Source organism: Camelus ferus, chromosome 13, assembly GCF_009834535.1.
Source record: "Camelus ferus isolate YT-003-E chromosome 13, BCGSAC_Cfer_1.0, whole genome shotgun sequence".
Classification (NCBI taxonomy): Eukaryota; Metazoa; Chordata; class Mammalia; order Artiodactyla; family Camelidae; genus Camelus; species Camelus ferus.
Genome location: NC_045708.1, coordinates 18,555,816 through 18,568,031, shown reverse-complemented (window position 1 = coordinate 18,568,031; position 12,216 = coordinate 18,555,816). Strand labels below are relative to the sequence as shown.

At 40.7% G+C, this 12,216-nt stretch overlaps 1 protein-coding gene and 1 long non-coding RNA gene across 3 annotated transcripts in view; one reads left to right on the top strand and one right to left on the bottom strand.

The window, feature by feature from the left end:
* ARID1A (AT-rich interaction domain 1A) overlaps positions 1-12,216 on the bottom strand; it is a 66,481-nt gene that overhangs the window by 34,153 nt on the left and 20,112 nt on the right. For both annotated transcript variants that reach the window (XM_032495582.1, XM_032495581.1), the window contains exons 2-4: positions 7,541-7,753; positions 5,673-6,125; positions 4,487-4,603 (exon numbers count right to left, since the gene is read on the bottom strand). In XM_032495582.1, coding sequence (XP_032351473.1) covers positions 4,487-4,603; positions 5,673-6,125; positions 7,541-7,753 — 783 coding nt within the window. The remainder of the gene's footprint in view (positions 1-4,486; positions 4,604-5,672; positions 6,126-7,540; positions 7,754-12,216) is intronic.
* LOC116668313 lies at positions 6,134-11,021 on the top strand. Its single transcript, XR_004325440.1, has 3 exons — positions 6,134-6,331; positions 10,749-10,755; positions 11,008-11,021. It is a non-coding gene; the product is annotated as an uncharacterized LOC116668313 (long non-coding RNA).

The following is a 12,216-nucleotide window of genomic DNA, read 5'->3' as shown; positions in this document are numbered from 1 at the left end:
ATGATTATTCAAGTATGGTCTTTATAACTACAGCAGCACCTGAGAGCTTATTAGAAATGCAAATTTTGGGGTCCTACCCCAGGACTAATTAATCAGAATCTATCTGGGTAGAGATCAGTAACTTGTGTTTTAGTTAATCTCTAGGTGATTCTTAAAGCATGCTAAAGTTTGAGAAGCAGTAATCTAGCTAACCTCTCCAGACCTAGGCTTTCAATCCTATATCCATTTTTCACCACTGAATGGAAACTCTATCCCAAGTACACTTTCAAGACTAAAACGTAAATCTACAAATGTGCCTCAGTAAGAAAAATTTGGGAAGCAGTCAGTATTTGAAGGAAACCACACACACTTGGATGAATCACATAAACAGAAGCTTTTCAAGATGCAACTCCAAGTCATTCTCAAAAATGACTATAATCAAAAGTCAGATACCAATTTTCAGACGAGTTTCTTACAGATTTTGCCCCAAAATAAAGAAACCTAAAAGCTTAATAAAACACCTAGAGATTTTCTCACCCATCCCTTACAGGAGGAACCTCTTTAACATAAAGTGAAGTGGTAGCTATTTCACAAGATAACGACAAACCCTAACCCGACTTCTTCCTAAGGCAACTGTCAGGAAGCACAGATCAATTATTCCATACTCTAAAATGGAGTTTGGGCCTTCCCATAACAGTCTGTGATACCTGTCTTGCCCTAGCAGTGAAAACTTACAATCTGGTTAATATGATCACGCTGTCTCCTGTCAGCCATACACTTTGTGGATGATCAATGAATACTGCTCAGGTTTATTCAATGAGTTGGAGCCTACTATTTGCCAGGCACCATGATGGCAATGAACAAGACAGAGCAAGTCTGCCCTCACTGAGCTTGCATTAAATAAGTAATTGAAATTACTTACACTTGAGAAGCAGTGATAAGAAGCATGGGCCTAATACAGCCTATTACAGCAAAGGAACTTGACAGTTTGGACTAGTGGATCTCTACTGGGGCTGTACACCAGAATCACCCAGGACAGCTTCTAACCATACCAAAGTCCAAGCCCAACTCCATATCAAACAAATCAGAATTCAGTGAACCCTGGCCACTGGTTTTAAAGACCATATACTCCCCAAATAATTCTAACGTGCAGCCAAGGTAGAGAACCCACTGGTCTTGGGCATCATGTGATAGGTTTTTGGGGAACAGAGGTCAATAATATAATGCCTGCCCTCCAGGAGCTTATTTTCTGGTGGAAAGCATTCAACCAAGTAGAGGTATCAGCAAAATGCTCTAGCAACATGGAGCAAAAAACCCTCAGATACAGGATAGTGCTTCTCTGGGTACAAGGATAGGGAAGTGATCCCAGAGGGCTATATAAGATGTTTTACCTGTGTCAGCAAGGTTTGGTTTCTAAAGATGGGTTCTCAGGTGCTGAATTATTCTTTATACCTTTTCATATGTCTTAAATATTGCTAGCTTTTTAAAAAGTAAAATAAAAACTGCCTTTAGTCAGTGAAGGCATCACAAAAGTTATTTAGCTTGAGTTTTGAAGCTTGATTAGGAAAGTTTTCTGAAAAAATGATCTTGAAGATGTAATCTGAAATATGAATATGAAAAGATAGGAGGAAAAGCATATAGGCAAAGGAAGACTGTGTGCAAAGGGTTGTAAACAGAAAAAGCACAGGGCCGTACAGAAATTGAGAGAAGGCAGAGAGCAAAACAAGGATGAAACAGGTTCTCAAAATGCCATCCTTGGTCTAACAGCAACAGTAGCATCAAGAATTTGTTAGAAATGCAAATTCTCAGGCCTCGCTTCAGACCTACTAAATCAGAAAGGGGAGGGTGGGGGAACAGCCTTGGTAATATTAAAGATTTGGGATTTTATTCTAAGATTAATGAAAAATAATTGAGAGGTTTTAAATAGATGGGTAACAATTAGGATAATAGTAGCTAAATGATTTGGCATTAATAGCTGAACGAAAATACCTCAAAATCTAATTTTTGTAATAATCAGAATCAGAAACCATACTGAATCTTTAAATCAAGGGTCACAATCATACCTTTAGAGCAAAGTGGGTAAGGCAAATGAGTGCAGTGGGACGTGGAAAACTGGAAAGGCTGCTCTCCAGTTAGCACAGTTATCTACTTTGGAGCCAAACACAAACACGTGTTGAGTGGAGGGATACAATGGCGAAACTAAGGTTCCCTTAACACAGCTGCTGAAAGAAAGCAGAGGGCCCTTTGCAGGGAATCCCAACTTCTCCTTCTTCAGGTATGACTGTTTCCCCAGCCTGGCTAGGCAAATCTGGCATCAAACCAAAATTTCAAAGAATAAACCACTTTTTGTTTCTTGGTCCAAGTAGTAGAGGGATAAAAAGCAATTCAACAAACAAGATGCCAATAACCCAGCCAGCTCACCTCCCTCATGGAGCTTCTACTACAGAGCAAATGACCCATTTGGATGAATCTATAGCAGAAGCCTGAACTTGGGAATGCTCCTTATGACAGGCTGCCCAGGAACAACCCTCCCCTGGACCCAACAGCACTTCACTTCAGTAGGTCAAATCAAACTCTTGGATTCAACAGTACAAGGCTCTCAACCCTTAGAAGACATGCAATGTGTTTGCATGCTAGGCTTCTCAGGACTAAAAACTATCAAATACAGTTCTGTCAAAAGGCCACTAGGAATAAGCAGAAACTTTTTGATGAGGAGCAATTACAGCACTGGCAGAAATCCACCAATTGGGGTTCTTGCTACAATAGTACCTCACCCAGATTTAGCCACAAACCATAGATGATGAGGGAGTGGTTACACATTTCTGACTGAATCAGGTTAAAAAGCACATTCCAGTGAAGTTCAGGATGCAGAAAACGATTGCAACAGACATTAATGAGAAAGGAACAGAGAGTGACAGCCTTATTCAGACACTTCCTCTCCCAATTCTTCAGCTGAGAAAGTCAACAGTCTCAGAAGTCCCATCTGACAACAGCTATTCATCCCGGCCTGGGAAGCCTGAATTACAGGTGCTAAGGGCCTCCATAGACTTTGCCCTATTAAGTTTATGTATGGCTCAAGAGATCTTCAGGGGAAGCCATGGAGGCTTCATGATAAAGTCAGTTCCTGCCTCCTACCAATTCCTTAGATCCAGAAAACCATTTTCTCCCAAGTCAGAATAATTAAAGAGACAAGTTTAAAATTCAAGTAGAATCAAAATTGCAAAAGAATCTTATCTGGGCGCCTATGGCTGAATTTCCATTTCTTAATTGAAGCCAGATTTGAAGGTTTTGTATTTATGTGTATTTATTGACATATACTCAGTTTACAATGTTGTGTCAATTTCTGGTGTACAGCACAATGCTTCAATCACACATGAACATACATATATTCGTTTTCATATTCTTTTTCACCATAAATTACAAGATATTGAATATAGTTCCCTATGCTATACAGCATGAATTTGTTAAGCCAGATTTGTAATAAGGGGTTTGCTGCCTACAGTCTTAACTAGATTTCAGAGCAGTTCATTTTATTCCTGTGCCCAGCCTGAGTGACCTGTCCACATTCAGTGGCAGAACTAAGATAAAGGTAAATGTTCCCGGAACAAGCCCACTATTAAATTGTTGGTGTTAATTGCCTTTGAGTATCAAATTATAGTCCCTATGCCCTGTAAGATGATGATTAACAACCGACATTTATGAAGTGCCTACAAGCACCCACACTTTTTATACTAACTTATTTAATGTTAATCCCTTCATGAAGTGGGTACTTTTAGTTTCATTTTACAGGCATAGAGAGGTTAAATGACTTGCCCAAGGCTACAGAGTTAGTGGCAGAGTCAAAATGCAGACCCAGGAAATATGGCTCTAGAGCCCAAGTTCTTAATCAGCAGACCATATTGCTTTTTCTCAGGATATGGTCAGTCCATTCTGTAAACACTCATCAAGCATCTGGGCACCAAGAGCTCTACTAGATAAGAGCATCTATTCACAAAAAACAACTAGAAAATCTGTTTTTACTCCATATGTGCCCAATGCGACAATCCAGGCTGAATGCACCCCAAGATCCTACCCTCCTAGCTAAACACTAAGACAAACACCTAAAAATTAAGCCCTCAAAAATAAGATTTAAAAAACAAAACAACACTGAACCTCCTATCAATTTTGATGGAGAGCATACAGTGCTTCCACCATCTCCATTTTCTCTGTCCCTCACCTGGTTCCATGCCTAAGAGCCCAAGATTTAAAAACAAAACCCCCAAAACTTTAAACAATGTTTAGATCTTTAAGTGAAGGTCACAGATATATTCGTTCCTGGGCAGGCAGCCGAAACAAACATTCTATAAGGTCAGTTCAAACATTCCTATTCAGAATTTTGAGCCCTGAATTCAAGGAATAGTTCATCTTTCATTTAGCTCAATACCACCAAAATATCCAATTGGAAACTGGTTTTCTTTGCTTTCCTCTCTGCACCCATCATCTTTTAGAGAGTGGCAGAAATACTCACAGGCAAGCTTGAAGGTCTTGACTGAAGACTCAGGTTCATATCTTCTTGCCCTCCCTTACTGGAGGTCATCGAGGGGGCTGAGGACGCCTGAGATCCAAATGAATCTTGAGATAACTCCTAAAACAAGAAAAAAGAAGCTGTGAGAACCTGGTATTGATAATTCAGACAAGCTTGCTTCCTGGTGAAAGGGCTATGGGACTCTCACAAAGGGGAAGTTGGTGTGAGAGACTGCCCAACTGCACACAGTATTATCCAAATGCAGAAAAATACAAGTTGTGGCTCTTAAGAATGTCACCAGTGGAAATAAGACTCTTTCTGATGGCACTGTTGACCATTTATCACCACCCACAGAAAGCTATTCCTTGGGGTTAAATGCTAAAGTCTGGCTAATTAGAAGTTATATCTATCAAGAAATGAGACCAATTCAATTTAAAAACAACAAAAAAAACTCACACTAGAACCTCTGCATTAAAATGAGTACTGCTTCCTTCAAAGACATTGCCTTGGGATGAGATATTTATTTCAACAATGCCACCAATGCACAAAATCTTTACTGGACTTGTCATCACTCAGTCATTTCTCTTCTTTTTGCTCTTTAAAGAATAAAGCCCAAATTGTTATTTTTAGACATTATCACCTACCTTGTTCATAGACATGGCAACAAATGATTTTTAGCTATTTCCCAAAGTCAAATCCACTCTTAAAAAAAAAGGATTTGCTACCACGGAGAATATTCCAAAGAATGTCATGTCAGCTCTGATGGCAATTTCAAATGAAAGGGTCCAAAATACTTTGAGCAGTAGCAGAATGGAATGGCAGTTGAGTGAATGTATAGTACAGCCTCCCAAACTGACCGTTTTTAAAAAGACCAAACTCACTTGGAAGCTCAAGTACTGAATGCTGAGTTAAAAAAAAAATTAATAAAAAATTAGTCCCATTATCTTTAATTTCTTATCCCTCTATGCAACTTTTCACTGCCCTATTTCATCAGTAAGAAGAACTACAGGTTTCTATGCAGTTATGTCTTTATTAGTTCAATCAATCCAGTTAGCATGTCTACCCAGAGTTTAATTGGTTTTTAAGTACACATGAGAGAACCAATTTGTATGGCAAAGTTCTCATGACACCAACCCCCAAGCTGTCTGTGGTCACACGTAGGAAGAGGGGAGAGGAAGGGACATCTTACCTGTGGTGGAGGGAAGCGCTGCTGGGAATAGGCAGTTTGCTGTGACTGCTGAGACTGGGGCTGAGGGTACGCAGCCTGCTGGGAAAGCGTCGAGGATGCTGGCTGCTGAGGTTGCTGCTGCTGGTAGGGAGACTGTGCCTGCGGCTGTGAGTAGGGGGGCTGGCTCTGGGGGTGCTGCTGGGTGGTTGACTGCTGGGAGGGATATGGAGTTGGGGACTGCTGATGGGGAGGCTGGGGTGGCTGCTGAGAATACGGAGGCTGAGAGGACTGGAGCTGTGGTGGCTGAGACTGCGGCTGCTGCTGATATGAAGGTTGGGCGTGAGGGGTCTGGGATGGTGGCTGCTGGGAGTAGGGAGGCTGCTGTTGCTGGGGGTGAGGACTTTGCTGGTTGTAATATGGAGTCTGGCCCTGCTGACCATACCCGCTGGGGCCTTGTTGTCCATAAGGAGGAATCTGTAGAAAAGGAAAAGATACTTTTAGCACTGACACTTCTGGATGAAGAAAGGCAAAGTATTCTGTCAGAAGCTATGCCCTAAGGATGAGTACAGAAAGCAGGTAAGACAAGTCTCACACTTAGAAGGCCCAGGGTTTTTCTACCAACCCAGTTAAACCAAGCCAGAAGGATAGCCAAGCTAGGTTACTAGTTGGTTTGTTTATAAGTGGACTACATTCATCCACAGAAAATTTATACTATTTAATATTTGGGCAACTTACAAGAGTTCAAGAGCAGCTGTTTTCACCAATGAGCCTACTCTTTTTACCATGGCCTAGACTGTTTTTATAAGCACCAGGAATCTGTATCCTAGCCACAACGAATAGTCAAAAGCAGCCTGGCTCAGCCAACTGAAAACCTAGGGTTTAGTAATCCAGACAGGATGCCAATCACTAAACTACTCTAGTTCTTTTTCATTTAGTCTTCATTCAAAAAGTTATTTGAAAGCCTACTTGCTTACTTGTACTAGGTACTACTTTAGGCACTGGGGATACATTTGGTAAGTAGGAAAAAAAAAAAAAAAAAGACCAATAATATCCACCCAACTCTCCATTTTCAAGTTGGAAAAAAAGAGACTATATTTAAGGGCATAGTTTGTTTTAAAGTCTTAGGGAGGAGGGTATAGCTCAAGTGGTAGAGTGCATGTTTATCATACATAAGGTCCTGGGTTCCATCCCCAGTACCTCCTCCAAAAATAAACCTAATTACCTTCCCCCCTCAAAAATAAAGTCTTAGAAGTAAAGTTAGGTTTTATATTCCGTCTCTCATCATTTTCAGTATGAACATCACTTATACTTAAGTAATAGAAAATGCTGTCAAAACAAACAAAAAAAATGACAATAAAAAGATAATGGCGTGGATGGCCAGACAAAAGGAGATGAAGAAAATCTTAATATTTGTAATAGCACTGTTAGCATCTTTACTGTTCAATCTTCCCTTTTTCTGCTACTCCCAGTTCCTTCTAAACATTCATTTTAAACCAGACAGCTACATGTTGAAAGCCTCGAGAAACATGAAGGGCCTCTTCTGTCCCAGGGCACATGGCATGAGTGGTTTTTCTTGGTAGCAGTGGACTGGTGCTCAGTCACTGCCTTTCTTTCTTCCCACCTCCTTCAGAGATAACCACTCAGTAGATACAAGTAGGCCAAAGGCCAAAGAAGACAGATATTATAGCCTGTGGCCAGGGAGCAGTTTTCCTTCCAGAACACATGCAATGGTGCCCACAATCTTGGTCTTGTAAGTTGCACACTGTAACTGAGTCAGTTGGTCTATGTTCCTTTCAAGGTTTGGAAGCCAAAGACACATTCTGATTCTATAGGTCAAGACCAGACCCTGGACAACAACAAGGATTAAGACAGTCGGAGTCACCATCTACCTGCTGTGCATAAGAGAGGCCGCCCATGGTACTCTGCGCTCGGCCCTGCATGGTCATCGGGTACCGCTGCGGGGTCTGGGACCCATATGGCTGCCCTGGGTACCCATGTCCTTGCTGCGGTCCTGACGGAGGTCCCTGCTGTTGCGAGTATGGGTTAGTCCCGCCATATGGCTGAGGTCTCATCTTGCCCATCTGATCCATTGGACTGGATGGCTACAAAATAAAGAGCATTTCATTAACCTGAAGCTTTGATGGCCTCAGCCAATATGAACACAAACCTAAGCATACAGGTCTGTATGCCACATAAGAAAACAATTACTATAAAAAGTAATGGTACAGACCCCATAACCCTTGGGTAAGTCATTTAACCTTCCTCAGAACCTTGATTTTGTCATATGTAAAATGGAAATACCACCAGTTTGTGAAAGCATCCTGTAAGCTATACATTACTTTTTAAGTGTGATACTACCTGAGAGAACAGGGACAGGCCAGGTGTGGAGTAATGAATATATGCACTCTATGGTGTAGAAAATCAGAAAAAAGGCCTTTCAACTGGGAGGGGACGGTGCTGCTATACTCTGCCATGATCTTGTTCAATAATACCAAAACTGTTGCTTCAATACTGTGTTTGGAAATTCAAATACACAAGCATCTAGATGTTTTTATTCTTTAAATAGTGGAATCTTATTTCCTTGCACATCCATAGCCCATTTGTACTATGGCACAAGCATTTAAATTTATGCTTTCTTCCAAACTGGTAACATCAACAAGTTACAGTTGTAGAGGAAACTGTGACTGTGAATTTATTTAGAGCTTTGTACAACTTAACTGAAAAGTTCACCTCCTTTAATACTCAAGAGCTTGAGGGTGTAAGAGGGTAGAACTTTTGTCTCTTTAAAGAATAAGATACAGAGGAACCAATAATGAAAGTTCAAAGTTCAATTCATAGGTATTTGGCTACAAACATAACTTTTAGCTCTTTGTGGTACAACAGGATCAATCAACACAATCACTCTTTGACATTTATACTATTGGAGCTACTAGTATACAGCCTCAGTACACTTTTCCCCTGCCAGAGTTCCCTACCTATATCTACTGGTGGTGTGCAGCGGAGGAAAGAGTGTCTCTAAATACCTTAAATAGATATGCCCAAGTTGCAGAGTAGACCTGGACCTAACATAAAACTTGAAAACTGAATCTTAAATTGGAGATGGCGAGTAGATATTAATACTCTGGGTCTGAACATCATTAACTCTCAACATCATTAACTCTCAAATTAAGGAGTTCAGTGGTTCTCAATCTTTAGAATACATCAAAATCACCTGGCGGGCGTATTAAATCACATACTGCTGGGACTCATTCCCAGAGTCTCTGATTCTGTAGGTTCAGGATTGGGGCTAGGATATGCATTTATAACAGTTCCCAGGTGATATTGATGTTGCTAGTCCAGGGACCACCACATTTTAAGAACCACTGGTCCCTTCTAGTTCTATTATTCTACAATTAATAAATTTTTCTATAATTTAAGGTCTGTAGTGTAAGACCTTAAAAAAGAACACAACCCCCTCCAAAATAAGGGGAGGAGGCGTTCAAGCAATTGGTTCTCTGCACATGTCTTTTTGGGCAGAGTAATACCTAAGTGTTTTATAACAGAGGAAGTCGAGCTGTCATGAGGAAAATGGGTAAGACAAAAAGCCACAGACTATTCTAAATATCAACCCAAAAAAAAAAGCAGAAGCGAAGTTCTCTCTTAGGCTGCAGCTGAAATCAAAGCTAAGAAGGTAAGTGATGATGGGAATACCTTCAAAGTTTCCAAACTAATAATAAAACTGTGTCCCAAATCACTACTACATGTCAATATTAAAATTCTGTTTCCAACAATCACAACTAAACAATTTTTGCCCAAGTCCTGCCTCTGTATCAGAAGCTCCAATAATGTTCCCAATCGTAATTCTGGAGCTACACGGATTCTTTTGGGACTGTTTAGGAAGTTCAAATTCAACAACTGCACTGGTGAGCAATAAACAGCATGTGGTCTTTCCCAGGTACTCCTGGCAATGGAGCCAAAACATCACCATTCTTGCCTATAAAGAGAAAAGGGGCTTACACAGCCACATCATGCTACATAGAACAAGAGACTGTCATCTCATTAGAGCCTGCAGCTGCTGTCCATGTGGCCCCAGGTGAAGAAACTACATTTGCCGAATAGAGACCAGCCCACTTTGGGTATCTCTGTCAGCGTAGGTTTCCCCACAACACCTGAGGGGCAGTTATTACCACGGTTAATACGGAGCTTCTAGAGCAGTATCTATTAATTGGGGATATAGATCAGAATTTTCTGTGAAGCTTCACAAATGCCCGGGCCTCTCCGCAGAGATTCCAATTGAGTGGGTCTGAAAAGGCTTGGGCTCAATCCCCCACCCCCAAACCCCTTAAGATACTTGGATGATTCTAGGGTATACTACTGGCTAAGAACCAGTAATTTAGAAAAACATCACTCAACAAAATCGTCTGTACTGTGTGACTATTAAGTACTTAAAATATGGCTAGTGTGACTGAGGAAATGAATTATCTTTACTTACTTCTGATTTTCAAATAACTACATGTAACTAGTGGCTATCATATTGGATCATACAATTCCAGAGCAATACTCACAAATCATCTTCATCTCTCCCTGCTCAACAACAGCTCCAAAATTCCTACCTACTATATCATATTCAGTACTGCATAGAAAGAGCAAAGACTGTAGTAAATTGATAGACCTGGGTTCAAATTCTAACTCTATCACTGCCTGACCTTGAACATATCAGTTCTTTATTTAAAATGCACATTAACACACTTCACACAGTGCCTGGAACTTAAATGTACAATGAATAGTAGCTATTATCAATAATGATAAATAGTGCTTCTGCCTAGCTCTAAACCCTGCCACAGTGTGCTGTGATTCTACACATTTTTCAGCCTCATGCCAAACTTCCCACTTGTCCAGCTCTAGGCAATGGTACCCCTTCCTGTCCTCCTGTCCATAATGGCTTCCACTAGCAGAAACCCAACACATCAACATGAAGCTACTTCCAACTTCTTTAGTACATTCTGATCTTTCACATTTCTGAATGTCCTATTGTAACTTCAGTCAGAGTCATAGGTTTAGCACTTAGTTGTCCAGCTAACTGACTGCATCTTTTGAGACTAAGTTCTGGAAAGTCAGAGATCGGGTATTTTATCTTCGAAGTCCCTCCAAAGACCCCAAGCACAGAAGTAGGGCTCAGTAACTTCAATGTACAAAGCTGCCCTATTGTAAGAAGTGGGTAGGGGATACTGTGGGGAGAAAGCCCAGATCAAATCATCTAACCAAAGGGCCAAGAGCACCCCTAAACTCTAAACCAGGTTATGACTTTGGGGGCAGAAAAAAATGGGGACTGGACTGAAAAAGAAAGGGGGGGGTGTATAACAAACAGCCAAGGGAGAAGAGCACACTTCTCAGAAGAATCTTTTCTACCATCCTATAACCAGAGGTCGTCAAACTGCACAAGCATCCCTAAACACACTGCTTAAAAACAAAAGCCTAAACGCAAGTTACTTTTTCCTCTCTCACATCAGGGGGACTGCACTCCTAACTGAAGACAGCTACTTACATGGGGGCTAGTTAATAAAGGGTTTAAGGATTCCTCCATTAACTTTAGAAATTCCTTGCAGAATAAAAATTAATGCAGGAGGAGGGTATAGCTCAGTGGTAGAGCATGTGCCTAGCATGCACAAGGTCCTAGGTTCAATTCCCAGTACCTCCATTAGAAAATAAATAAATAAAATCAAATAAACCTAATTTCCTCCTCCACCCAAAACCCAAAATAAATGCAAGTTAAAGAAATTCTTATTCCAGAAGTGAAATTAAGACTTTACCTTTCCTGGACATCAGATTTCCGATCCCTTCCCTTCACCAAAGGGTTATAATCAACAGAATATGCAGTTTAGCAACTAAAATATATTCAGTTCAATCAGATTAGTTTCGTCCCACGTCAAAGTTAAACATCTGCTCATATAATAAAGGGAGGTGGGCAGGGACCTATCACCCTTCTGACATTTAAAACCATTGTGAAAGATTTGTGATTTGCAGTTATAGATGAAATGCTATCTTCCAATCTCTCATAACAGAGAAGGGGCTTTAAATCTTCACTAATCAGTTTTATTGGAAAGTAGTAATTTCAGACTAGAAAAATCCCTACTACATGCAAGACAGAAAAGCCAGTATCAGCAATCTGCAGGCACCAAGGAAGAGGCAGGGGATGGAAAATGACAAACACCAAAGAGCCAGAGATTCCACTCTGGGAAAGACGAAGAGGAAATCCTTTCAATGGGAAACCACAGGAGTAGATTACTGTGATTACACTTCAAAAGCAAAGGCTCTGCCACAAAGGCACATAATTGAGAGGAAAATGCTGCCCCCTTGATCAGGGAAGTCGGGCCCCCTGCTATATAACTCTCCTGCATTCATAAAAAATAAAAATAAAAAAGAGCCATAAGAAAACCCCCAACTCCATTCAAACCACTTATCTCTTTCCAGATCACTGGACATGTTACAAACTGTCTGCCAAATGAAATGCATCAAAAGATGCAGTTTAGGGGCATCAAAGGCAAGGATGCCTAGCAGGCTGGTCTCTATGAATATATTCAGAACA